The sequence below is a fragment of the Antechinus flavipes genome, chromosome 4 (genome assembly GCF_016432865.1).
Source record: "Antechinus flavipes isolate AdamAnt ecotype Samford, QLD, Australia chromosome 4, AdamAnt_v2, whole genome shotgun sequence".
Classification (NCBI taxonomy): Eukaryota; Metazoa; Chordata; class Mammalia; order Dasyuromorphia; family Dasyuridae; genus Antechinus; species Antechinus flavipes.
In genome coordinates, this window is record NC_067401.1 from 24,627,973 (window position 1) to 24,655,093 (window position 27,121).

The 27,121-nt window shown below is 46.1% G+C and overlaps 1 protein-coding gene across 1 annotated transcript in view; it reads right to left on the bottom strand.

Moving 5' to 3' along the window:
- Positions 1 to 2,169: 2,169 nt before the first annotated feature.
- Positions 2,170 to 27,121, bottom strand: part of SPECC1 (sperm antigen with calponin homology and coiled-coil domains 1) — a 280,120-nt gene continuing 255,168 nt past the window's right edge. Inside the window, 3 exon segments of the mRNA XM_051992088.1 lie at positions 2,170 to 4,267; positions 7,200 to 7,259; positions 19,561 to 19,677. Of these exon segments, the coding sequence (XP_051848048.1) occupies positions 4,178 to 4,267; positions 7,200 to 7,259; positions 19,561 to 19,677 (267 nt within the window). The 3' untranslated portion in view covers positions 2,170 to 4,177.

Here is a 27,121-nt window from a genome sequence, read left to right on the forward strand (position 1 = left end):
GCAGGGGATGGGAGATGCGGCGGTGGGGGCGGGCTGCCCTCCCTCCCGGGACAACTTTGTGTCCATTTTATACATCTTCTGTGCATGTATACAAATACAGGCGGGGTGCCCTCCCTCCCTAACAACTTTGGGTCCTTTTTAATCAATGTATAAATACAAGTATAGACCCGTGGGCCTATTAGAACACAAGCTTTTTGAAAACTGCTCATTTCTGTCATTTTATCTCCAGCATCACACTGGATTCAGTCGGGTTTTCCATCCTGACTCCTTGGGATTTTCTCTGCAGATACTGGGGGGTTTGCGATTCCTTTTCCAGCTCATTTTACAGATGAGGAAACTGAGACCCTGAGAGCTGAAATAATTCGGTCGAGATCATTCAGGGCAGGAGCACATCCGAGGCCGACCAGTCTCAGCCTCAGTTTTCTCAATTGCAAAAGGATCAGAGCAGCCCCCCCTCCACAAAGCTGGGGTGAGAATGGAGATGCTGCAGAGAGATGAGAACAGAGCAAGGATTTGCACCCGGCACCCCCTGCCGAGGATTCGCACACAGAACCCCGCTGCCCAGAGAGGGGAACTGTAACAGAACAAGCTCCCTCCTTCTGCACGTCAGGAAGGGGCGTCAGGGACAAAGCCCCACCTCCCAGAAGATGAGTCCCAGCTCCCTTCTCCACTCTGCTGCTTGAAGCTGATGCTATCGCACAGCAGACAAGGTTAATTCTACCCATGGGTGCCACAGAGGGGATTGACCTTTGTCTCCTGGATGAGGGTCAACAAAGATCAGATAAACGGCTCTAAGAGCTGGGAGGGAACCTCAGAATCTATCAGGTCCAACATACCCATTTTACAGATGAGGAAACTGAGCCCGGAGGAGATTTGCGATTTATAGGATGGAGATCTAAAAACTGAAATCTAGTTCCACCTCCTCATTTTATAGATGAATAAGAACTGAAATTAAAATCCAGCTATTACATGTTATCATGAAATCAAGATCCGGCAGGAATGCCCTAAGCTAAGTTTTGGGGATACCCCACCCCCCTTCCTCATCAATGAGGGGAACTGTCTGGGAAGAACTGTACCAATGGCCCGATGCAGAATGTAATGCCCCCCCAAGGGGGAGATAATCTGATATTTAGGTGTGACCTTTTAAAAAGGACTTTACTATGGCTTTTCCTTGTTTACCAGTCAGGGTCTGAATTAGAATTGCCAGAGTTCAAGGGTCGTCTCTGACCCATCCTGGCTGTGTGACCGCGTAGCATCCCCCAGACTCTCTCAAGATTGGAAGGCTCTTTAGTCAGGAGGACCCGAGTTCAAATCTGATCTCAGACACTTAGCACTTACTAGCTCTGGGATCCTGGGCAAGTCACTTAACCCAAAGTGCCTCAGCAAAAAAAAAAAAAAAAAGGATGGTAAGTTTTGGAGGAGGGCATTTCTAGTCTGGGAGTTCCTGTTGCCAATGAAATTACAGTTTATAATTTTAGCGCCAGAAGAGACCGTGGGGGTCACCTGGTCCAATCCAATTTTAGAGGCAAATACCCTCAACATGAAATCGAACATGGAAGAGCTCGATCCCACCGTCCGGACCCCCCATTTCTCTCCACTAACCCAGAAGGTGATGAAGGCGAGGAGAGGCTCTAGATGGTGTGGGCCGGGAGGGCGCCGTGCCGAGGGCCTGGCACATTCGTACAAGCATCAGGAAGGGGAAAGGAGATCGGTCCAAACACGTCTCCTGCTGAAACGGGAGTGTTTGGGGCCATGATCGTTACCAGACATTTGTCTGTGTCATTTCCAACTCTGTTTTTATGTCTCTGGGAAAGACAATGAGAAACGTGTTCTCCTCGGTGCCCCCAGACCCGGAACGGGGAGGAGGCAGGGCCTTTGGGAACACCGAGTCGGGAGCCAGAATCAGGACTCCAGCGATGGGCCTTCCCCTTCTGTATCGGGATGGCGCGGAGCCTCCCCACGTGATTGGCCCGTTGTCAGGAGGATGTGTGCTCCGTTATCTCCCCCAGCGTGGAGAGATTAGACTGAATTATCCTTGTCCCTCTGTGACCAAACGCACCTATTTGTGAGCAGGGCTAGAATCAGGACGGGGCAAGCGGGGTTTGGGCCCCAGGGCACAGACGCTTTAAAGGATGCGACAACTTAAAATGATGGCAAAGGATGACGCAGTTGTAAAATTCAATACATTTATATTTTGACATCATTTTCACTCCTTCAACAGCATAGACATTGGTTAGTTAACCAGGGAAACTGGTTAGACTAGGAAGCTACAAGAAGGCACACTTCTCCGTCCCCCTCCCCCCAAAGGTCAGGGGGCTCTAGCTTACCCCATCCTGCTTCTCCCCCCGCAGCGGCTGCACAGTGTCCTGGAGTCTCTCCCCCTCCCCCCTCCCGCTTGGGCCGGCGTCCTTATGTTTTCTATCTCCGTTCCGCTCCCACTGGAGAGTTGGCTCCGGGGTCTTTTCTGGGACCAGCAGGGAGGGTTGGAAGGCTACTTTATGGGGTTTGTTCTAGAACCCAACACTGGCAGTTAGAGCTCCGTACGGGTTAGACTAGGGCTTCGCCGTCTCAGAATAAACTAATAAGGGCCCAAACTCCTAACGGGGCCTCGCCTACGCCCCTCTCTCACTACACAGCTCAGGGGGTCAGCTGTGACAGCCCCCCCCATCCCAGACATCTCAATTCGCTAAACACCGAACCTATCTCAACTTTCAGATGGACCATCGCTCAGAGCTCAGTCTTTGCGCGGCAGGCGCCACGTCCTTACGCTTTCCTGATGAACTTCCCCGCTCAGGACATCCACCAACGGGCCCCTGTCCCTAACCCTACTGGGGAGATGAGGGGCTCTTGGATAAGGGATGAGACTTCCCCAAGAAAACCCCGTGGGTCCCTAAAAGTCTGTGTCTCTGCCTTACGTTCTAGGAGAGCCGAAGCCCCCGGCCCGATTCCTCTCCCAGCGGCTCCCGTATCCTGCCCCCGGCTTCCTTTTGCCAGGATGTGGGAGAGACCCCAGGAAACTGGACCTCGTGTTCAGTGACAACCTGCCCAGGTTCCCCTGGGGGCACCTCAAACCCCACAGAGCTGGGCGGCCTCATGAGCCACGGGGGACGGGCTGCTCTGCCCGCAGACGGGGTCCCAGGCGAGCCTGTGTGTGCACAGGGGGTGGGGGGTGTTGGATCAGCAGCCCTGCGGGTGGGCTCTCCCAGACAGGGAGGGGCTTGTGCATGGACACAGCCGGTTAGTCCAGCTCTCGCTTCATCTAGGAGACAACCAGAGAAGGAAGCCGCCTTCTAAAGGCGCCCAGGCCCCGGGTATATGCGTGTGGCTCCGGGGAGGGGGCTGCCGGCACAGGGTCGCAGCCGCAGGACGCGCGTGCTCCCCGGGGCTCTGGGAATCTCGCTCCCGACAACAAGCCCCCGCCCCAAGTTGGCGTCCATCTGTCCTGACTGTGCACAAAGGCAGGTTCTGCATTTTGGAAGGACAAGGGGCAGGGGGAGACCAACAAGGGAGCTTAGTGTTGGGAAGGCGGGGGTCGGGGGGTAAGCGGGTAAGGCGGGGGTGTGTGAGGGATCTGAGAGCTGACAGGACCCCCGCCGCCATGGGGCAGTCTGTCGACGGGGCAGAGAGCGGCCCTAGACCCAGCACGGGGCACTAGAACCTAGAAGCTGGGCTTGCTCAGCCAGAACGGACCCGGGTCCCAGAGGGACCGCTGGTATCTAGAATGAAGTTATTCCTTTTAGACCCATCCCGTGGAAGGGAAACCTTCTCTGCCTTGGACGTGGCCGGATCTCCTTGTGTGGTCGTGTGTGTGTGTGTGTGTGTGTGTGTGTGTGTGTGACACATGTGTGCAGGCGTGGGGGAGGGCCCGTGTGTCGATGCTGTGGAAGGGCGGGTGTAGCTGGCCACTGTCTCACTCTCTCTGCAGTTCCTTCTGGACCACCAAAGAATCTTGCTTCAGAACCAGGAGCTTGGTTGGTTGGTGGAACAGGATGGAGAATTTTCTTTTTTTGTTTCCTTTATAAAGTGATCGAGTGCTTCTGTGGCGTTCCCTTTTCCTTGGTCCTTCTCCTCTTCCTCCTCCTCTTCCTTTTTCTTCTCCTCCTCCTTCTCCTTCTTCTCCTCCTCTTCCTCCTCTACCTCCTCCTCCTCCTCCTCCATCTCTCTCCTCCTGATGGGTCTAGGTCTCAAAGTACTTGTAGATCTGGGCCACGTACTGCATGACGCTCTGCCAGTCGGGACGATCCGTGTAAAGCATCTCGCTGAGTTCCTGTGCGGGAGACAGAGACAGAGTCAGAGACAGAGGAGGGGGAAGAGCACAGAGGGAGACAAAGGGGGCCGGGGCAAACCGGGGCACGCTTCCTCCTTCCTGGAAAGGAACCCCAGGAGCTCTGGATAAGCGGAGGTCAAAGATGCTCCTTCCTAAGAATTCTTCAGGCTGCCCTATCAGATCCCGGAGAGCAGAGCTCCACTCAAGCGTGTAAGTTCAGGCCGGTGAGCGAGTCCCTGAGAGATGACAATTGAGCCAGCGGAAAATGCTCCTCTCCCGGATCAGGAGGTGCTGCTCCCCTTCAAAGGCAGAGGCAAGGACTGGCCCCCGCTCTATTTAACGAGGGCTGGGCCGGGCCCTTTTAGATGTGAACCAGATGGGCGGCCTTTTGTTTCTGCAGCCCGGCCTTCATCCGTTATTAAATGCCATGAGGTGGGAAGAGCTGCCAGCCGCCAGCGGGTACCAGGACAAGGCCAGAAAGTAATGGTCTGGTCCCTGGAGGCGTAGGACAGGACCATGCCGGGCTGGCTGGTTAATCTCTCAGTCAACCAACAAGTATTCATTAAGTACCTGCCATGTGCCAGGAATCGTGTTAGGTACTGGGGGCGCAGAAACGGAAATGAAAGAACCTCCGTCTTCTGGGAGGAGGAAGAAAAGGGAATGAAGGCAGAGGAAAAGGGGAAGGCAAAGAAAAGAAGATGGAGGAGAAAGAGGAGGAGGAGAAAAAGAAGACAAGGAGGAGGGGGGGAAGAGGAGAAGGAGGAAGAAGAGGAGAAGAAAGAGGAGGGAGAGAAGAGGAAGAGAAGAAAAAGAGGAGGAAGAAAAAGAGGAGGAGGAGAAGGAAAGGAAGAGGAAGAGGAAAAGAGAAGAAAAAGTAAAAGAAGAAGAAGAAAGGCAGAAGAAAAAGACAGGAAGGAGGAGGAAGAGGTAAGAGTAGAGGAAAAATAAGGAGACAGCGGAAAAGAGGAGGAAGAAAAGAAAATGATGGTGAAGAAAAATATGAAGCAGCAGCAAAAGAGAAAAAGGGAGGGGGAGGAGGAGAAGAAGGAAGATGAGGGGAGAAAGAAGAAGAGAAAAAGAGGAGGAGGAAGAAGACAGGAAAGAGGAGGGGGAAGAGAAGGAGGAGGAGGAAGAAGAGGAGAAAGAGAAAAGGAGAAGAGAAGAAGAAGAAGAAGAAAACACAAGAAGAAGAGGAGGAGAAGGAGAAAATGAAGAATAAGAGTTTTTCTCATTAGAATAAAAGTTCTTTGTGAGTTGGAATTGTTTCATTCTTTGCACTCGTAGCCTAGTGCCCAGTACAGTGCAGGACACACAGCAGGTGCTTAATAAATGCTTACTGATTGAATGGAGGAAGAGAGGGCAGACAAGGGATCCATAAGCCATTTTCTGGTCGAGACTTCCAAAAGTGGACAGGAAATTTGGGATGGACTTCTTCAGAATATTCACAAAAGAATAGCCAGGAGGAAGCTGGTGGACAAACGAGGCAGGAACAAAGCATCGTGTGATATATAAAACAAAACTGCGCAACGCTCTGTGTCTGTTACCTGGCACTGGGAGGCCTGTCGGGGCCCTATTAATGTGCCATTTATCCGCTGTTTAAACAACTTCCACGATGTACTTGACTAACCTGTTCCCTGGCAATGCAGAAGAATAGGCCGTAGGAGGAAGAATAAGCTGTAGGGTCAGGATGGAAAAGGGCAGTGAGAGCCTGGCAGACGGACTCCTGAAGTGAAAAGGACTCATTTTACACAGGGGGAAACTGAGGCCCAACTTAAACGACTTCTCCAAAGTCACAAAGGAATGATCTTGCCGTACTGCTCTCGGCTCCATTCTAGGCCACTGGAGAGCCGGCGTGGCTCCTTTTACTCCCCTTTAATTCAGCTCCAGGCATGGAAAACATTCTTGGTGTCTAAGCAGAGGACGTGAGTTTAAATTCCAGCTCTGACCCTTTATCCCTGTGCTCCTGTGGACCTCGGTTTCCTCATGTGTAAAATGATTCAGCAGGTCCCTTAGGTGCCTCTAAGATCCGCTTCTTAATCTGTGATCTATCTCATGATCTCCTGGCTTTCCTAATTTGGGAAGTTCATAAACTCTTCATCTCAGTGGGTATGAACAAACATAAACCACAGTCAGGGAGCCTCCATAAACCTTTCATCATTCTCCTTCTGTTTCTCATCTTCCTGGGCTGAGAGTCACAGAACACTGGAAACACCAGATTTCTGGGGAAAGGATTTCATGGTTACGATGGAATGAGCGCCGAGGTTGGGATTTAGTGGAAAGCACCACCAGGAAGGCCAGGATGTCAAGGTCAAGGTCATGCCCCATGAAGCCCATTTGAAGGAACTAGCTAGAGATGACAGAAGCCCCTGAAAGCTCTTACTGCCCTGAATCTCTGATCCCATGCAGAGCCTGAAGAAGAAACAACTTGGGGGAGAGAGAATGGGAGCTGTTGTTTGTGTCAGAGGGCTCGATATTAGACTGGACTCGGGCTCATTAGGCAGGACATTCATGCTTGCATGCTTCCTTTCATTCACTGGAGACCTAGCATTGTGGAGAAAAGGGCTGAAGAGTCCATTAATGCTTTTTGTGATAGGATCCAGCTTCCAATTCCATAGTCTTTCCCGGTTTTAATGGGCCTATGAGCTCGCCGATGTTAATTATGCTCGACCCAAAAACAGACCCCAACCCATCTGTGCTTGCCCATCCCCTACAGCTCTTGTGCATGGCTAACCCAAGCTAAATTCTTAGATCGCCATAGCTTAACAGATGAGTTTGGGATTTAATGGCGTCCAACCAATGGGAAGCCTTAAATTTATGGCTTGTCAATAATGAGCCTCTTTGCAAGAGAGATTTCAATTTCCAGTAATATATAGACCCCCTCGTCTCAGGTCACTGCTAAACCCATCTCAAGGATACCAATGAAGATACTCACCAGGCTGGGGGTAATGCCGACACTCTCTGCAGCTTGGAAAGCCAGTAAGAGATTCCTTTTCTGGAGATGGGGAAAAAGGAGAAAGATGGATGGATGTCATCAACTGAAAAAAAAGTAGAACTTCTACCCCACTGACCCTCTCTAAAATCCAACAGTCACAAACGCCACAGGGAACCCAAAGACAATGACTGTCCAACCAACCTCGAATTTAAACTTTTTATACGTATTCTGCACATCCCTGTATAGATCCTTGTTGTCTCCTCCATCAGAAAGTAGGAATTTTTCTGTCCTTTGTACTTGTAGCCCCAGTACCCAGCACGATGCCTGATACATAATAGGCATTTAATAAACGCTTCTTGATTGACTGTCCCCCGAAAGAGACAGGACACAATTTAATCAGATGTTCTGAATAAGAGACCAGATGATTATTTACTTCCCTTCAAATTTCCCATGGATTGCAGTGATTCTTCTCAACAAGGAACTTTTATTTGGAAAGATCTCTAAAGATGGAGACTGAACAAAGTGGGCAGAACCGGGAGAAAACAATTTATGCAATAAGCAACCTTATAGAAAATAAAAAAAAAAAACTCTGCAAGATATAACTCTGGCTAATGCACTGATACACCTCAACTCCAGAGGGATGGGAAGATGAAACATCACTTATGCTCCTGGCACAGATGCGACAGACTTGAAATGCAGAGGGAGTAATATATTTTCAAGCATAAGGGAATTTTTTTTTGCTAGACTATGCATATGAGAGCTTTATTTTTAAATTCTGTTTGTTAGTTTAGTTGCAAAGACGGTGGGAAGGACAGATTATAAATGCATGTAAAAATAATTTTTAAACCAGAAAACTTCAGTTTGACCTTTTTAAAAAAATAATGGCAGCTTAACAGAGATGTGACAACTGTCACATACCCACTCCCCAAACACATAAACCTTCACAAATGCATGCAAATACACGTACGTGTATTTGTATACATGTTCATGAGCTTTTATGCTTCAGTAGATGACAAAATCCAGCTGCCATTGGGCTCCCCAAATGGAGGTGGGAATTTCTTTGCAAGTTCTACACCTTTAAAACATGTTTCTAAAAATGGCTGGAAAGGAAAAAAAAAAAAAACCTACATGAGCCTGGCATCTGGATTCAAATCCCACCTCTGAGGATGATGACCTGTGTGGCTTTGAGTAAATCACTTAATTAACTTCCCTGAATCTCAGTTTTTGCACCTGCAAGATGAAAGGGTCGGAGTACATGGCCCTAGAACTACATATTCTGGGTTGATAACATCACAATTCTGGGGTTCTCTAAGGAAGAACATTCAGCTCCCAATCAGGAGCATATCGAAGTAAGAAGCATTTGTATAGACCTGTCGGGTGGTGAGCCCTGCACTAGATTCTGAGGAGACAACAGCAGAAGTAAAACGATCCTTTTCCTCAAAAAGCTTACATTCTCTTCGACTGATGAATTGGTTAAATTCATTTTTAAATCTGTGAGCACTTATTTATTTTTATTTTTATTTTTTTGAGATGTAAAAAACTTTATTATATAGAGCAGTTCATTACCTCTTATATTTAGATAGCCCAGTTCATGCATTTATAGCTTAATATCAATGGCAAAGATCATTTTTGAGCACGTAATGCAGGAGTCCTCAAACTTTTTAAATAGGGGGCCACTTCACTGCCCCTCAGACTGTTGGAGAGCTGGACTATAGTAAAAACAAAACCTTTGTTTTGTGGGCCTTTAAATAGCCCTGGGTGAGGGAGATAATCATCCTCAGCTGCCACATCTGGCCCGCCGGCCGTAGTTTGAGGACCCCTGAATTGATTCCATATAGACACAACAATACACATAACACTTTTACTCTCAAAGGTTTCTTAAATAACTCTCCGTGCAATCATATAGGACAGAGATCTTTTCAATTCAGATAAGAAATCTAGATGAACTACTATTTACTCATTATTTGTTTGGTCATATCTGATTCTTCGTGACCCCATTTGGGTTTTTTGGGGCAGAGATATTGGAGTGGTTTGCTACTTCCTTCTCCAGCTTATTTTATAGATGAACAAACTGAGGCAAACCAGGTTAAGTCACAGAGCTATTAACTGTCTAAAGCAAATCTGAACTCAGGAAGATGACCTTATCTTTATTACATGACAACTTGCTGGCTCTTGAGATGATCCTGTGCTAGTACCCCCAGTTGAAGTTATTGTTCCCAGTTCATCGTTCTGTTATTTCTGATTGCTTGGTTTTTCTTCTCAAGTTTAGCATTTAACATGTATTTAATCGTGATCATCCCAAAGTTCCCATTGGTTTCGATATTTAAATTCAAAGTCTTGTTCATCATTTGCTTCCCTGTAGGGTACATGAGCACTTATTTATTAGGCATCTAGTATGTGCCAGACACTGTACTAAATGCTGGAGATACAAAGATGGAAATTAAATAGTCCCAGCCCTTGGGGAGATTCCATTCTCGATGACTAATGAGTTAACTAAATTCATTTTTTATTACTTATCTCACCATAGTATCCCATGACTCCCTCTCCCTTCCCCTCTGAGAACCATCCCATAAAATTTAACTTTTATTACGTGCCCAGTATGTGCCAGGTGCTGCACCAAGTGGTAGGGCACAAAGACAATTATGTAAGTGCCTGCCCTCAAGGGGCTTACGTTCTCCCAGGGGGAATATAACATGGAAGCAGGTAAATCTACATTCAGTCACTTAAGTGGGAAGAATTAAGGTTTCCTGTAGGAGACAGTCTATGAGCTGAGCCCTGAAGGAAGGACCAAGTTAAGAGAGAGAAATAAATAGACATTGCGAGGGAGGAAATGTTTTTAAACCAAAGGCTAGAGGGTTTTCCCAAGGCTCTCGTGTCTGACTGTAATGAAACCAACTGGTGTTTTCCAAGTCGATGCTGAACAAAGAAGTAGCCAGTCCAGGCCCCCACTAGGAGCCAGACTCTGAGACTTGGAAATAGTATCCATCGTGGACCACCATAGAGAGAGGCTGGTTCTTTGTTTATAAAAATGATTTTTATGGGTTTTGACAGCAAAGGGGGCACGAGGAGCCAAATGTCGTTCCTCTAATCCTCCCTCATTACCATGGGAAGGTCTCCACTGCCATGGCCGAGGGCACAAAGCAGAAACAACCATCTGAGCTGCTGCCACAATTGGTGGATGGAGCCAGGCCACTGGCTGTAACTGAAGTCACTGGCCACCATTTTCCAAGGACATACTGCTGCTCTCTGTGTTCGTTATTTAGTGCACGGGAGAAAAAGTCTGACTTGAACCCTGGAACAATTTTTAGCAAAGGAGAATCATAAGATCCTACCTCTGGAACTAGGAGAACCCTCTGGTCCAACAACCACCTCATTTTACAGAGAAGAAACTGAGGTTAAAAGTAACTGATTTAGGATTATAGCTCCGGAGCTAAAAGGAGCTTCAGAAGCCATCTAATACAATTCTCTTATTTTATAGATGATTTATAGGAATATATCTATATATTTGTATTTATTAATTTCATATCTGAAGTGGAACAGTGGATAGAGTATTGGGCTCGGAATCAGGAAGACCTGAATTAAAATCTATGCTCAGATATTAGCTTTGTGACCTGGTCAAGTCACTTGTTTGCCTCAGTTCCTCATCTGTAAAACGAGCTGGAAAGGGAAATGGCAAATCACTCTTACCAAGAAAACCCCAAATGGAGTCATGAAGAGTCAGATATGAGTGAAATGACTCAATAATAAACTCTATATTTATGGTTATTCTCTAGACATGTGTATATATGTGCAAATATGTATGTATATGCACATATAACAAAGCAATTGCAGATGTAGAGGGCACCCGATGTACCAAAGCAATCACAGATGTTGAGAACACCTAATGCACCAAAGCAAATGCAGATGGAGAGGATACCCAAAACACCAAAGCAATTGCAGATATAGAGGTTTGGGGTCCTTACATTGGGGGAAGAAGAATGGCTTATGGGAGGCCATGCACATTCATCCAAGGAGGTAACATACATACATCTATATATATTATATAAATAAAATTTCTATATTCTTGTAATCTCTCCCATTAGAAAGGAAGAAATTGTTTTATTATTTATACTTGTACCTACAGAACCTAGCATAAGGCCTGGAACATAGTAGGTACTTAATAAATTACTCACTGATTAATTGGAAGAGACCTCAGAAATCACCTATTCTAACCCTGTCATTATACAGATAAGGAAATTGAGGTCCAATGAGATTCCAAGACTTAGCCAAAGTCACAGAAGCAGTAGAAGGATTTCAAAACTGATTCTTTAACTCCAGAATCAGGGTTGTTTCCACTATATAGCCCAGAATTTCTGTTTAGAACTAATTTAGGATTTTCTGGGGTTTTAAAAAATGAATTAAGGGGTAGCTATCTATGGATAGCTCAAGTACTCAGGGCAATCAAACAATTGTTTGCTTCTAATATCATGAAATTGAACTTGGAGATTTAGAGGATAGTAGTGTTCTTAGCCAGTCTAAGCACATACATCTAATTTACTTGCTCAGAAGGCATTAGCTAAGCACCCACCACGTACTAGGCCCTGTGTTAGGCACAGAGAGACACAAATGTGTCCCTGCTCCCAAAGACCATAGTTTGAGAAATGTTAGGATCAAGCAAAAATTTTCCAAAGATTTAGAGAGCCTTGGGCTGCATGAGGGCAGCCTGGAAGGAGCCAGTAGGAAGGGAGAGAGAGAAAATATAAACAAGAGATGGGAGGGGAGGGATCAAGCATACAAGAAGTGTGGGATCCTTGCCAAAGGGAAGCATCACCTCTTCATCAAAGGAGACCAAAGGGAAAGAGGTAAAGGGGTCTTGAGATGCAGAAGATGCAGATATCTCATATCTGGTGGGAAAACTATGAAAGTTTATCTGTCAGTATATACGCCCTGATAGACACTGTAGATGCATGAGAAGACATAGGGCCTATTCTGTGCTAAGCACTTTTAAAGGATTATCTCTTTTATCAGACAAGACAATAAGCCAGGCCCAGAATTCAGCAGGCGGAAGAGAACAAGGCATACTGCCTTTGGAAAACTGTACAACAACACATTTCACTTGATTTCACATGTTTATTGCTATCACAGTTCTTGCCTTCTCAATGAGTAGGAGAGGGATAGGAGGGAAGGAGAGAATTCAGAAGTCAAAATCATAAAAAATAAATGTTAAAAATAAATATTAATTTTTTGGAAAAAAGAAAACTATCTCAGAAACAAAGACCTTTTTCTTTTTTTTTTCTTCCTTTCTTTTTTGTTGTTGAGGCAATTGGGGTTAAGTGACTTGCCCAGGGTCACACAGCTAGAAAGTGTTGTGTCTGAAGCCAGATTTGAACTCAGGTCCTCCTGACTTCAGGGTTGGTGCTCTATCTACTGCACCACCTAGCTGCCCCAGACCAATCTTTTTGAAACTAATATATATTTGATGATGTCCTTTGACTGCAAGAAATGGCCATACCAGAGTCCTCAAAGAAGACAAGCTGTTAAGTTGTCTTTAGAACAATAGAGCAAGGCATATTGGGTAGAACAGCTAGTGAAATATGGCACATCTAACAATGTTAAAGCTGTTGCATATCAGAGATAAACAATTAGAAAAGGAAGTATGGGGTAGTCATGCAGCAAGAATGAGCGAGTGAGCGGAAAGATGCCTGTGAGATCTATTGGTATTCAATGCACTGAAGTAATGGCGGATGTAAAGAGGGCATCCAATGCACCAGAGCAATCTCAGATGTAGAGGGCACCAATGCACCAGAGCAATCTCAGATGTAGAGGGCACTAATGCACCAGAGCAATCTCAGATGTAGAGGGCACCCAATGGACCAGAGCAATCTCAGATGTAGAGGGCACCAATGCACCAGAGCAATCTCAGATGTAGAGGGCACCCAATGCACCAGAGCAATCTCAGATGTAGAGGGCACCCAATGCACCAGAGCAATCTCAGATGTAGAGGGCACCCAATGCACCAAAGCAATTGCAGATGTGGAGAGTTGGGGCCCTATAAGTTGGGCCACCCTTTGGGGAAAGGGAGAAGAAGAATGGCTTATAGGAGGTCAATCAAGAGGGATAAGAGGGTGTGGGAAAACTGGATTTTGGACTGTGGGAGGTAGTATTTAGATGGAAGAGATTGCAGACACAACTAAATGTCAAATAAAAAATGTCAGATGTGTGGTGATTAGAGCTAGATCACAGGATCATAGATTTAGAGCTGGCAGGGACCCCAGAGGACATAAAGTCCATCCCTTTCAGTTTTACAGATGAGAAAAACTCAAATAACTTGTCTAGGGTCATAAGATTAGGAAGAAAATGAGGTTAGATTTGAACTTCCTAACTGCAGACCCATTCTTCTATATCCTATGCTATCTTAGCTGCCTAGTCTTTTAAGAACTTCATGAGGGTATTTGGTAGAGTTGGAAGGGGCAGAAGGGGACAAGAATTTTCACTGGAACAATACTGAAAAAATTGTAAGGGCAATGAAGCTATCAAGATAGCTGAGTTGCCTGCATAAACAAAGGTATGGAGTGGGAAAACATAAGGCTTATTCAAAGATAAATGAATGGGGGGAGGTGAGGAAGGATGGGAGGAAAGGGTCATGGAAAAAGCCCTGGCCCTTGATCGAGGTTGAAATCCTGCTTCTAATAATTACTGCTTGGAGGATTTGGGCCAAGTCACTCCATCAAATAAAGTTGCTGATCAGATGACTGATAAGATCTCTGGCAGTTTTTCATCTCTGGTCCTCTGAATGGAGAGATCTAGAGGACTAGAATTTGCCTTAAGGATTAGGCTAAAGAAGGCGTGGCTTTGGAACTAAGCCCACGGAAAGGAAAGGATTGAAGACTTTGAATGCTAGGGGATGATTGTGTGTGTGTGGGGGGGCACTTTGGGAAATAGGAAGAATTGAGGCAGAGAATGTATATGGGGCAAGTGGTCAGCTTTAGAGGGAAGAAAGGAAAGGCAGCCAGACCAGACTGCACCTCCTCCCCCCACGACTCCCAAACTAGGCTTCTCTTCCGTCCCCAACGGTCTCGCCTCACTCGGGAAGTCTGTTGCAAAGCATAGTCTCTCTCTCTCTCTCTCTTTTTTTATTAAAACAAAATAAAACAAGCAAACAAACTTCAAAACAAAAGGAAACCTTCCTTTGATTGTATCTGACACCCTTTGATTGTATCTTCCTTTTAAGTCATGGGAGAAGACAGGCTGCTAGTTCTTTCTGAACTTTCCTATTTGATGCAGATGTCCAGAATGCCTGGGTCAATTAATTCCATTTAGTAAGGAGCTATCCAGGACCCTGGAGCTTTGGGGACTGTCAGTGGCCAAAATGGGACAAAATCCACTCGGATTCTGCATCTTGCTTTTAATAGGTTTTCAACCCAACATAGAATAAGCCTGCCTCCACTGCTCCCCTCCTGGAACACAAGAGGTAGTACACCACTCACTTCATGTATCCGTTCACCACTTCGTTCATTTGATAGAATATAAACTCCTGGAGAGCACGGATTGCTTCAATCGTTACCTTTAAGTCCCCAGAAAGTAACACAATATCTGGCACACAAAATGGCTAATTCATTTATTCATTAGCTTAGATTTAAAACTGAAAGAGAATTTAGAAGCTATTGAGTCCAGTCCTTTCATTAAAAAAAAAAAAAATCAAAGATAAATGGTTTCCAGAAATCACAAAGTATCTGAGGCAGGGATAGGACTTGGGTTTTCCTGCTTCCCAAGTCCAGTGTCCCTTCTATACAGACTAGCCTGGATTCTGGATTCCATCTATGGCAGGTGAGTTAGATGGCTCCAAGGCTCACGAAGAAGATCCAGAGGAGATACAAGATCACAGAATTCGAAAGGGGGTCTCAAGAGCTATTTAGTTCCATTCCCCCATTTTTCAGAGAGGTTGAATCTCTTGCCTGAGGACACTCAGGGAGGGGATGGATAGTCCTCGTCCTCTGAGTCCCCACTGGGCTACCTCCTCCTCCTCCCGACCCCCGCACTGCTCTCCATTCTGTCCTACTCCCTCCTCCTTTAGGTCCAGAATGAGAGAGTTCAGCTTCAGGAAGCAGTTAGCAACATGGTCCTTCTAGAAACCCTATCTCTGGCTCCCACCAGCTTCCATTCTCCATTATATTCACAGGATTAGCGTTCTGAGCTTTGTATTATATCGGTCAATCAACTTATAGTTACTAATTTTGTTTTCTGTGCCAGGCACTAGGCTAGATAGCCCGGACACAAGGACAAAAGTGAAATACCCCCTGACCTCCTGGAGCCTACATTCTATTGGGGGGGGCAGGGGAGGGGTGGACGCAGATAAATATAGTCAAACTATTGCTTTTGTGGACTGTACCTGGGATTTCATCAGCACAGGAAACTCACAGTGAGGAAGTTCCCTCTACCAAACTGCTTCAGGCACCATATCAGAAGCAGCACTTGAACGTGGGTCTTTTGAGATCTGAAGGAAGCTAGAGGGAAGAGGGGGAGGGGAGAGAAGTCCAGGGATGGGGGATCCAGGTGGACCATGGAGTGCCAAAGGGGAGGATTATGTAAGAAGCCCAGAAAAGTGGGCTGGAGCCCAGCTAATACGGGCTTGAAAAGCCAAACAGAAGAGTTTGGGTTGGATGCCAAAAGCCCTGGAGGAGCTACCAGGGTTAACTGAGCAAGGGAAAGGACATGATGAAATCTCTACTCTAACTCTAATAGATTGATAAATTTATTCAACATTCTTATTGTTCAGTCGTTTTCAGTCATGTCTGACTCTTCATGACACCATTGGGGTTTTCTTGGCAGAGATACTGGAGTGGTTTGCCATTTCCTTCTCCAGTTCATTTTACAGATGAGGAAACTGAGGCAAAACAGCGTTAAGTGACTTGCCCGGGGTCACACGGCCACTACGGGTTTGAGGCTGGATCTCAATTCAGTTCTTCCTGACTCTGGGTGCTCTATGTACATGTGTGTCATTTTCTCAACTCAAGTATAAAGTGTAAGAGGTCAGAGTCCATGTTCATTTATTCCTTCATTTATAAGAAGAAGAGCTCGGATTTATAGAGAGCTGAGAATGCACTGTAAATGTTGGCTCATTTTATCCCGAAAAGGAGAAAACCGAGATAAAGAAACACCTTGACAAGGAAGGCAGGTTTGGAACTCGGGTTTTCCTGACTCCACGCAGATATTCATTGACATCCTCCTTCCCAGGCCAGGTCACTGCTTTTTCACATACTCCTCACTAAAGCCATTTAACGACCGACTTGCTCTGGCCGCTTCCCTTAATTTTCAATAAGACATGGGAACTCTAAAAATAGAGAGCTGCCATTTTTAAGGGGGGTGGGGGGAGGCGGGAGCATCTGGCTAATCTCTCCCCAACCTCCCAGCATCAGTCCGGACTCCTGCGGGGCGGGGACGCTTTGAAGCCCGTGTTCTCTCAGAGCCGAGGGCTCCCAGGGCTCCCGGGGGCTTCGCGCTGCCCCCTGCTCTTATCTCGGCCCTGCAGCGAACTCCCCGTCCCTATTTTGGGAGATCGGACGCCTGAAGGATGAAAGAAGAAATCCCCCCTCGGAGGGAGGAACTAGGGCCGTGACCTTCCCTCCCCTCCCATGGCTCCGGGTCCATATGGATGGGGTGGGCTTCCTGCCAGGTTGAGAGTGAGTGTGAGGAAGTACAAGTAGCTACAATGTAGCAGCTGACAATGGAAAATAAATAAGCCGGGGACAGGAAGCCGGTGTTTAATTTTCTGTTGCGCGGGCGCCATGTTGGCAGGAGATGGCCAACAAAGGGTCAGGGGGGTGCAGTGAGTCAGCCTGTGGGAGCGTGCGGTGAGTCACGGCGGGGCCAGAGGAAGGATAGAAAGTGGCAGGAAACGGACGATCTCATTGGTGCCACATTGTAGCACGCGGAGGCGGAGTCTCCCAGGTGGAGCGGGACAGTGCAAACCCCTCCTGAGCAATGGAGCCAGTAAGCCAGCCCTAGCGGTCTCTGCCAAGGCAGCCCGGCCCGACCGGCTCCGGCCCAGAACCTTGCTCGGCCTTCCCTCACTCCTCCATCTTCCACTGTCATTTCTGCCTTTAAACATTCCCCCGTCCGACACTACTCTCTCGGGTGGGGGGGAGGGACCACCTCGCACCTGGAGCACTTTTACGGCCCACAGGTGGGTCTCCTTGACTCCGGCCTCAAATCTCTTTCCACAACCATCGGCTCAGATGCCGCCCAAACCAAAGATGGCGCTGCGCCCCACGGGCAAAGCAGAACTGCGGCAGCCCAAGGGAAACAGGAGATGCCCCACCCAGAGCCCCGCCACACACAGGCTGGGACTGCTGCGCTGAGCCTGGACTCCTCAGCCCCATCTGTGCCCTGGTCTCCACATCGCCACATCAAACGAAGGGGGAACAACAATCGTACAATCCCCAACAGGAGCCTCCTCACCCAGGGTTCCTTCCCCAGGACCTGGCTGCCTCCCTGCCCTCCCTCCAAGACTAGACTTAAATCCTGCCTTCTGCAAAGCGCCTTCCTCCGCCTCCGTGGGAGCCAGGGCTTTCTCTGCATCCTTAGTCCCTAACCCAGGGCCTGATACACAGTAGGTGCCTAATAAGCGCTAGTTGACTGAGTTGCCATCGGGGATCTTATTGTCTGTTGGACAAAAGGAGCCATTTGGAGGAAGAAGGGATGCTGAGGTTCACATGAGACAAGAGCAGCGGTTCAGGGTGTACAGTAAAGATTCCGAGGCACTGGGCCGCTGGGCGAGTGGGAAGGTGCCTCAGAAAATGGGAGCACCCCGGGGACCCCAAGTCTGAGCTGGCTGGCTGGGTTCTGGCAGTGAGGGAGGTAGAGTGGGACTGAATGAGGCAAGAAGTGATGTGGGTGAAGCTTGGAGATGGCATTACGTTCATTTATTTACTTATTTTTACCATTTATTAGGTTTATAGTTGGGAGCTGAAGGGGGTCAGGCTCAGTGTGGTACAGAGCACTGGCTTGGGAAAGGTGGGGGAAGGGCAAAGGCTCTGGGTTCAAATCCTGACTGAAAACAAGGAGGGAAAAACCTGACTCACAAGGAGGGAAACTCCTCCCACCCCCAATAAATCCTGACTCACAAGGAGGGAAAACCCCCCCCAATAAATCCTGACTCTGGAGCTTTATTATCTGTGTGACTTCAGGCAAGTCAATTCATCTCCACAGATATCTGTCTCCTCATCTGTAAAATGAACAACTGGCCGAGGATGACCTCTGACTTCCCATCACCTGAGCTATGGCTCTCTGATCTCCTGAGGTGGGATGAGCTGCAATCTGCCCTGGAGAAGGGAATCTTCCCACCAACGAAACCCCAGACCCCAGAACTGTGGAAGTCAAGGCACAAAGCCAGCAGCAAAACTGTTCAGCTTAAGCACATAAAGACAAAACCGGGCCGCCCGAGGGCACCCGCCACCCCCTCCCAGACATCCAGACTTGCTACCTTGCTGTCAACCCCCACTTCCTCCCCCTGGGCTTCCTGGTCTCTCCAATTCCCTGTTGTTGCTATGCTGTGTTTCTTTTCATTTCTTTCTTTATTTTATATCCCAAACTCACAAAGTAGGATGATTTATTTAATATTTTCTTTGCCAAGATCACAAAAGTGGTATATACTACTATATATTACTATACTTTAATATACTATATATTAACAGATATAAAATATCTGAATATTGTATAATCATATATAATAAATATATAAAATATCTGAATATTACAATTTGTGTTTAGTGTCTTATATGTGTATGTATGTGTGTATATTTATATATCTATATCTATCTATCAATATGGGAAGAGCTAGCTCAAAAATAGATTATATATAATATATAATTATTAAAATTAAAAAATTAAATATGTAATTATATAATATATAATTTATATATACACACACATACATATATGTAATATATGTGTAATCTATTTTTTAAGCTACCTCTTCCCATGGAACCCTTGAAGCTGAAGATAATTTCGGGGTGCGTGGTACACACAGAGACGCTTATTTATTTTTCCTAAATTAGCATTGCCTGTTGGAAACAACAACCGTTCTCTTTAAGTGCCCGAAGACAGCATTTGCATCTAGATGTTCCTGGTTCTAAGGGTGACCCTCTACCCTCCCTAACCTGGCTGTCCGGGACACTGTATACATCACACACTTAATGTGTGCCGAATGAACGAACTCAAACAGTGTGAACTGCGGACAGGACTCTGGGGGCGAAGCACAGAGCAGCCAACGGCCTTCTAGGCTTGCCGATGAGATCTGGGTCCGTCAAACCCCCCCGGGAGCTAACTCGCTTATTCTCTGGTGACATTCTGGCAGGGTGGAGGGTCCCCGCTGGGGACTTACCTTCTCCTGGCTGTTCAGTTCCTGGTAGGGAATGTGCGCCGGCAAGTAGGTGTGAAGGAGCGCGCAGAAGGCCAGGCCGTCGCTCCAGCTGCTGCTGAAATTGGTGATATCGATGTTCTGTGGGAGGGAAAAACCAGAGACAGACGGGTGAGAAAAGGGTCCAGGTTGGGGTAGGAGCCTCCCACGGTCCCAAGACAGGAAAATAATCACAATGATGGAGAGGACAGAGGTTTGTGTAACTCCAAGGTTTCCGAAGCTCTTTACACAGTGTCTGCCATCTGATCCTCCCAACAGCCCTGTGAGGAGAGTGCTATTATTATTAGCCCCAGTTTTCAGATGAGGAAACTGAGGCTTGGAATGGTAAAGTGGGGATGATCCAGGTTATTGATATTTTTGAGTCTCTGGACACAGAGTCAGATTGGGTGGAGTGCTGGGCTTGGAGTCAAGAAGGCTCTCCTCCCTTTGAATCTTACTAAGGTAAGAGATTCATGAGCTGTGTGATAAATGATAACATCATTTAACTTTTCTGAGCCTCAGTTTCCTCATCGGTCATATGGGGATAATACCCTTCATACCTATCTCCCAGGATTGTCTCAATGAGACTCAAACTTGATAATAGATGTAAAGTGCTTTACCAGCCTTAAAGTATGATGCAATCCTACCATTATCCTGGACTAAAGGGGTTGAGAACTTGTTTTAGAACTATTCTGATAATAACTTTGTTCAGTCATTTTTAGTCCCGTCTGACTCCCCGTGACCCGATTTGGCATCTTCCTAGGAAGGATACTGGAGTGGTTGGCCATTGCCTTCTCCAGCTCATTTGACAGATAAAGAACTGAGGCAAGCAGGGTGAAGTGATTTGTCCAGAGTCACCCAGCTAGGAAAAGTCTGAGGCTGGATTTGAACTCTGAGGGCTGGGGCTCGCTCCACCGTGTCACCCAGCTGCCCCTGGAGCTCTTACCCAGACTCTGCCTGGGAGATTGGGATCCCAAGGTCAAGGCAGCCTAGGCTCAGTGCCTTTGTATTTAATGGGCTCTTGTCTTACCCTATGCTGAGTTCGGGGAAGGACTGAATGTTCTCTAAGCACATTCTAGCCCTAAATTGTCAAGTTCCCAAAGGGAGGACTTGGTGAGACCTTAAATCCTCCCATGTTGCAGATCAGAAGCTGAGGCCCACCGGAATGAACTGACTTCCCTGAGGGTCACACGGGTTAGTGCCTGAATTATGATTCAAACTGACTAAATTCTGTTTACTTTCTACCGTACTACATTCCCTTGCGAGGAGCTCCTGCCTTCCCACTGGACTATCTCCTCCTTTCCTCCTTGGTCTTGAATGCCAATTATCAACTAATTCTTTGGGGTCTGATGACTGTCTCCTAATCACTGGGTCGGGCCACTCCAAGGTAACATATCAACAATGTTGATATGGAGGGTGAATAATGAATGCGACAGTTGGAGAGATTGCTGGATGGTGTCATCACATCCCCATGGCGGGGTGGGGATGAAGGGATGATGACTCAAGGGGAAAGGTGAGGCACCTGAACAGGGGCAGTGGAGAAAATTCACTTGTCTGATGGGCCAGGCTAGGCCGAGCGCAGCCTTTGTTGTTAGAAGGTCATGGTTAAAAGCAGAAATACTCTTTTGCTCTAAGAAACGAAGAGCAGGATGTTTTCAGAAAAACCTGGGAAAACTTACATAAACTGATGTAAAGTGAACTTAGCAGAACCAGAGAATATTTTATACAATAACAGCAACGCTGTTGAGCGATGTGATCATCCGAGACAATTTCTCGATGAAAAATGCTATCTATCTCCAGAGGAACAACAAATGGTGTCTGAATACAGATTGAAATATAACCTTTAAACTTTGTTTTTCTTGTGTTTAGTCTGTCTTTTTCACAACATGGCTAATATAGAAATATATTTTGCATGATTACACATGTTTAACCTATTCCAAGTTGCCTGACTTCTCGAGGAGGGGAAGAGAGGAAGGGAGGGAGAGAATTTGGAACTCAAAAATTTTTTTTAATGAATGTCAATTATTTTTACATGTAATTAAGTAAAAATGAATTTAATTAAATTTTTAAAAAAGCCATCGTTAAGTTGGAGCACAGAGCCATATAGAACCATAACTAAGTGGCATTCCTATGGCTCCACAGGAAGCGAGGGCCAGAGCGAGGACCAGAGCGAGGACCAGAGCGAGGACCATTAACCATATTCTTGGACTCAACTTCCCTGTTCTGCGACAATACGCAGACCCTGCTGGGGTCAGATAGGGAAAGGCAGTTTCAAATGTGGGGGAGCTGGGGAGGGGTGAGAGAAGCCCTTACAATATATTTTAGAGTGGAAACTTTAAATAACAAGACATCCAGGATGAGCTCCAGGGCCACGGGGGAAGCTTCAAAATCAAATTTTGCTCACTTAACCCTGACTGATGTAGCTGAATTTGGCCCCAAGCAGGTCAGGCAACTTTCTCCTGGCAGGTAAGGCACAAGGTGAATTATGGACAGGCTCGTCCAAAATGTAAACATTTATTTAAAGCCCAAGGGTGGGGAGCCTCTGGCCCAGAGCCCGGATTTTGTCCTTGTTTTGAATCACCCAGGCCTCCGTATTCTGCTGCCGCTTCAAACCAGAGAGAGGTCTCCCCTTGCGGTGCTCTCTGGGTTGGCCATTCAGAGAGAAACCTTTGGAGATCTCAAGTTAGAAAACAGGAAGAGCTAATTTCCAATGAGCATTTCAAAGAGTCATACAAGAAAGGGGGAAATCCATAATCCAAATCATAGTTCTGTAACTCGGCTCAAATCTGCTGCCCTTCTTTTGGGAGTCCCATAGTCAGAATGCTTGGTCTGGGGTCTGGAAGACCTGGAAAGGACTGGGCTTGGAACTGGAAAACCCAAGTCCCAATCCCAGGGGGCTCTTCCCCACACTGGGCAAGTCAATAGTCACTCCCTTGGACTGCCTAGCCCTGCCCATCCTATAACTGCAGGGCTAGATGAACCCCAAGGTCCTTGCCAGCTCTAAATCCATGCTCCTAGGATACAGCGCCCAGGGACCCTTCCCCAAACCGACGACCACTTCCTCAAACTCCATCCCGTGACCCGAGTTCCCATCCCATCCACTCTTGACCAGAGCCAGTCCCTTCCACTTTTCTTGTCTGTTAAAGAAGGGGCTTTGGTCAGGATGGTTTCTCCCCATCTCCTAGATCTGGGATATTCTACTGTCTCTTAAAATCCTCTTTTTTTCCACCAAGAGAAGGCCCTGCATTTCCCTGCCCAATTAGACGTTCACATGCAAATCTTGGCGCCAAAGGTACGGGCCACAAACATACAGCTATTGTATAGCAACCCTGGCAATTCTGGAAGATCACCGGGCCTGAAAACGCTTCATCCTCGCCTGCCAGATTCACACGAAGGCCACTGAGCTCAGCAGTTCCTCCTGCCCGGCCCCCGGCCAAGGGCAGACTCCTCTTCCTCCCCCCAGACAAGGCACGTACGTACTCGTCCGCAGGCTGGAAGACTGAGCCCCATTCTCCCTCCTTAAAGAGTTCTCCTAGGCTATCATGACCTGACTGAATTTCTAAGGCCCCAAACACAAACAGTTCCAAATCTTCTCCAAAGGGAGAATCCCCAAGAGCCAAAGATAGAGCCAGATTTCCAGGTATTGGGGGGTGGGGGTGCGGGTCCTCCTCCAGCCTCACAGCTGCCCACACCTGGACACCTGCAGCCCTGGTTCTCTACCAATTGGAGGTCCCTGGCAGCCTCCTTCCCCACCATATTTCATACCCCCAGGGCTGACAGTTGCTGGGTCTATTCCACAATTCATTTTCCACTGCTAATGGAAATGCTGGAAAGGGAACAGCTGCCCCCCTTTTTGTGCATCCCCAGTAAGGAAGAAGGTAACAGCTCTGAAAATCAGGGTGGGGAGGGAGTGAGTCATAGCAAGCATAAGGAGAAGGGTTGATATGTTTAGAGAGGCCTTTCTGGCTGCTGAAACCAGATCTCTCATTTGCCTCTGGCAGCGAGCCTGGAAGAAAGTTTGCATATTTTCCTATATTACTCAATTTTACAGATGAGGAAATTGAGGCAGATAATGGATGGCCATCATCCATACTTAAAAGGAATCTCATTAATATGGAAGCTCATTGAAGGGAAGAACTGCTGTCAGCTAATCTGTCAATAAGCATATATGAAGCATTCTAGCACTGAAGAAGGCGGGGGTCTATGGGGGTGAAACAGGGCATATACTGTCAAACTTGCTCAATATGTTGGTTAGTTTTGCCAAGCTGCTTTTTCCTCCTTTTTTTGTTCGTCGTTACAAGGGATAGTTCTCCGGGGAGGAGAAAGGGATATGTTTGGAAATGAAGGCGATACAAGAGCAAAAAGTATTCATGAAATTAAAACCTAAACAAGAGATGGACACATGAAATTAAATAGTCATAGCCTTCGTTTATCCGGCTTCGAGATCTCCCTAACATTCCAGAGGGAAGGGCTGAAAAGCTTTGTGGAGACTGAAATCTCCAGTGAGTCTCACTAAACATGACAGGAGCAGGTGCTGTCCACTGGACAGGAGTGCTGAGCTTTCCGGAGGGGGGATGAAGGTTCAGAGAGATTCAGCCAGACTCAGTCCCTTTCACAGCCTACGTTTTTGACATAGCTTGCTCGAGTCTGAGTTGCAGCATTTGTCGGTGAAATGGAGCCCTTCCTTAATGTGAGATTGTCTGTCCTGTTCAGGGACCAGACTTTCCCCGTGACTACCAAATAATGCCTCACAAACTTACTAAGCTCCTGCTGTGTGCCAGGCACTGTACTAAGTGTTGGGACAACAAGAATAAAAAGAAATTCATTTTTTCTCCCAGTAAGACGGCCCATCCTATTTTCTCTGAGTCTCAGTTTGTTCATCTGTGGAATGGGAGTGACAGGAGCTATATAACTAAAGGGATGTATTGGTAAATGTTTAACAACCTAATTTCCAGCAAAGATGTGTGGGAGTGAGGTGATGGGAATCCTATACACAAGACATCATTTTAATTTTAATATGCATTATTAACACTTTAAAATTATTTAACATTCTAAATTTTAATTATTAACATTACTAACATCACTTTCTTAAGTCTAGATAACTAAAGAGGTATATTAGTAAATGTTTAACAATCAGCTCTCCAATAAAGATGTGTGTGGTGTGTGTGTATGGGGGGTTTCCTGCACACAACATACTTTTAACTTTAATCTGCATTATTAAAACTTTAAAATTATTTATTCTAAATTTTAATTATTAACATTAATAACATCACTTTATTAAGTCCAGACAACTAAAGTAGTATATTGGTAAATATTTAACAATCGGCTCTCCAACAAGGGTGTGTGTGGGGGGGGATGGGGAGAATCCTATATACATGACATACTTTTAACTTTAGTCTGCATTATCAACATTTTAAAATTTAACATTCTAAATTTTAATTATTAACATTATTAACATCACTTTCTTTAAGTCCAAACAATTAGCAGAACAACCAAGATGAGTCCTAATTTGTAGCTTTTGTTGATTTCCAAGGTGTAAATACTCATACTGAAAATTTAACAATCAGCTCTCCTGAGCCGGTTCAAGCTGGCTTCAACACAACCCCTTCAGAATGTAGGGTTTTAAAATTAAAAATAAAAACAGGCAGCTAAGAGACAGAGGGATTAGAGTGAAGAACTGAGTTCAAATCCAACCTCAGATACTTACTAGATGTGTGACCTTGGCCAAGTCTTTTGATCCCTGTCTGCCTCAGTTTCCCCATCTCTAAAATGAGGATAATAATAACACCTACCTCACAGGTCTGTTATGAAGATCCAGTGAAATAAAAATTGCAAAGTGCTTTGCAAACCTTAAAACACTATATAGCGATTGTCAGTTATGATTTTATTGCTATCTTTTGTTTTCACATCAGCTTCATCTCCAATCTATTGTTCTACTTCCCTCCACAGAGAACCGCCTTTATAACAAAGGATATAACTAGGGAGAGGGTGAGGGCAAGGCAGCTCAGCAAGACGAATCCAGGTACCATCAATCTAGTCTGACCATATAAGCGCCGCTCCACACCCATAGTCCTTTACTTCTGTGAAGAAGGGAGGGGGATACTTTTTTCTCGTCTCCTTTCCAGGGACAAGCTTGTTTTTTACAATTACACAGAGTTTAAGGAACAATTTTATAAGTGTTTAAACTGTTGAGAAATATTTTATTATTACTATTACTAATTATTATTATTATTACATTCATCCATCCCCTTATCTTTATTCCATTACGCTCTTTTCCAGCCTTTCCCATTACCTCTCCCCCAGAATTTCAGCTACCTCCTAACAGCTCTCCCAGCTGTTTCATTTCCCCTTGCCTGCTATGCCCTCACTGAAAGCGAGGATCAAATCTTCCTCATCTTGGCAACCGATAATGCTTCCTGCAGAACCATGGGGCCAAAGACCCTCGATTTCTAGCAGGAAGGAAGCTGCTGAAGCTAACCCGGTGTGAACAATGACACCCCAGAAGCCAGCAAAATCTACAAATCCACCGCAGCTTGATTAGCGTTTATTATTATTTTTACTTATTTATCTTTTAACTTTCATTTATTTATTTATATATGATTTTATAGTATATAAATATATATTTTATATATAGTATATTTTTATATATATTACCAAAAATATATACTATAGATTTTACATATTATAAACTATATATAGAAATAATAAAATTATTTCTATATATTTATTAATTATTATTACTCTTAAGCCTAGTACTTAAGGAGATGATGGGCAACACATCAAGTAACATAAATTAAACATGAAACCGCACGTCCTGAGCATATCTGGAGAACAGAAAGCTGGTTGTTAAATATTTGCCAGCACGATCCTTCTTAGAAGTCACCTAGCCCAGTGTGGATGAGGAAAAGAGAAGGGAAACGGATGGGAAGGGGCAAAGGGTAGAAAGGTTGGGGGGCGAGGGAAAGAAAAGGAGAGCAAACAGTTGAACCGGAGGAAAAAGGCAGAACGGATTAGAATTGCGTCCGATCGGCGGAGACTTGCCTGTCGGACAGGGTTGCCAGTAGAAGGGAGGGGAGGGCTCCAGAACCGACACAAAGGCTAATTAGCTGCTGCCTCAGAGTGTTTGTTGAATTTCTGAAAAGTTGACAGAGGGTGAGACAAGCTGTTTTGTTCCTCAGGTCTCTAAGACCTTAATGGACCTGCTCCAATTTGAGGGCACGATTATTTCATCGAGTCAGGGCTATTAAAAACAAATCTCCCTCTATAAATGGGATAAATAGAGGCATAAATCAGGAAATAACTGGGTTTGGAGACACACTTAGTGAGTCAGGAAGTCCAGGGCCAACTGGTGAGCGGCCCGTCACCCATCACTCCTGTACGCTAATGGGGGAGATTAAGCCATGAACCTGGAATCCATCAGCCACAAAAACAGGACTAGGATGAGATAAGGCCTTTGTCTGCTGCGCCCCCACTTCTCCCAGAAGGGGCCTTTATCTCGGCAGACCGCAAATCTCCCATCGGTCTAAGTTAATTATGCAGTGGGGGT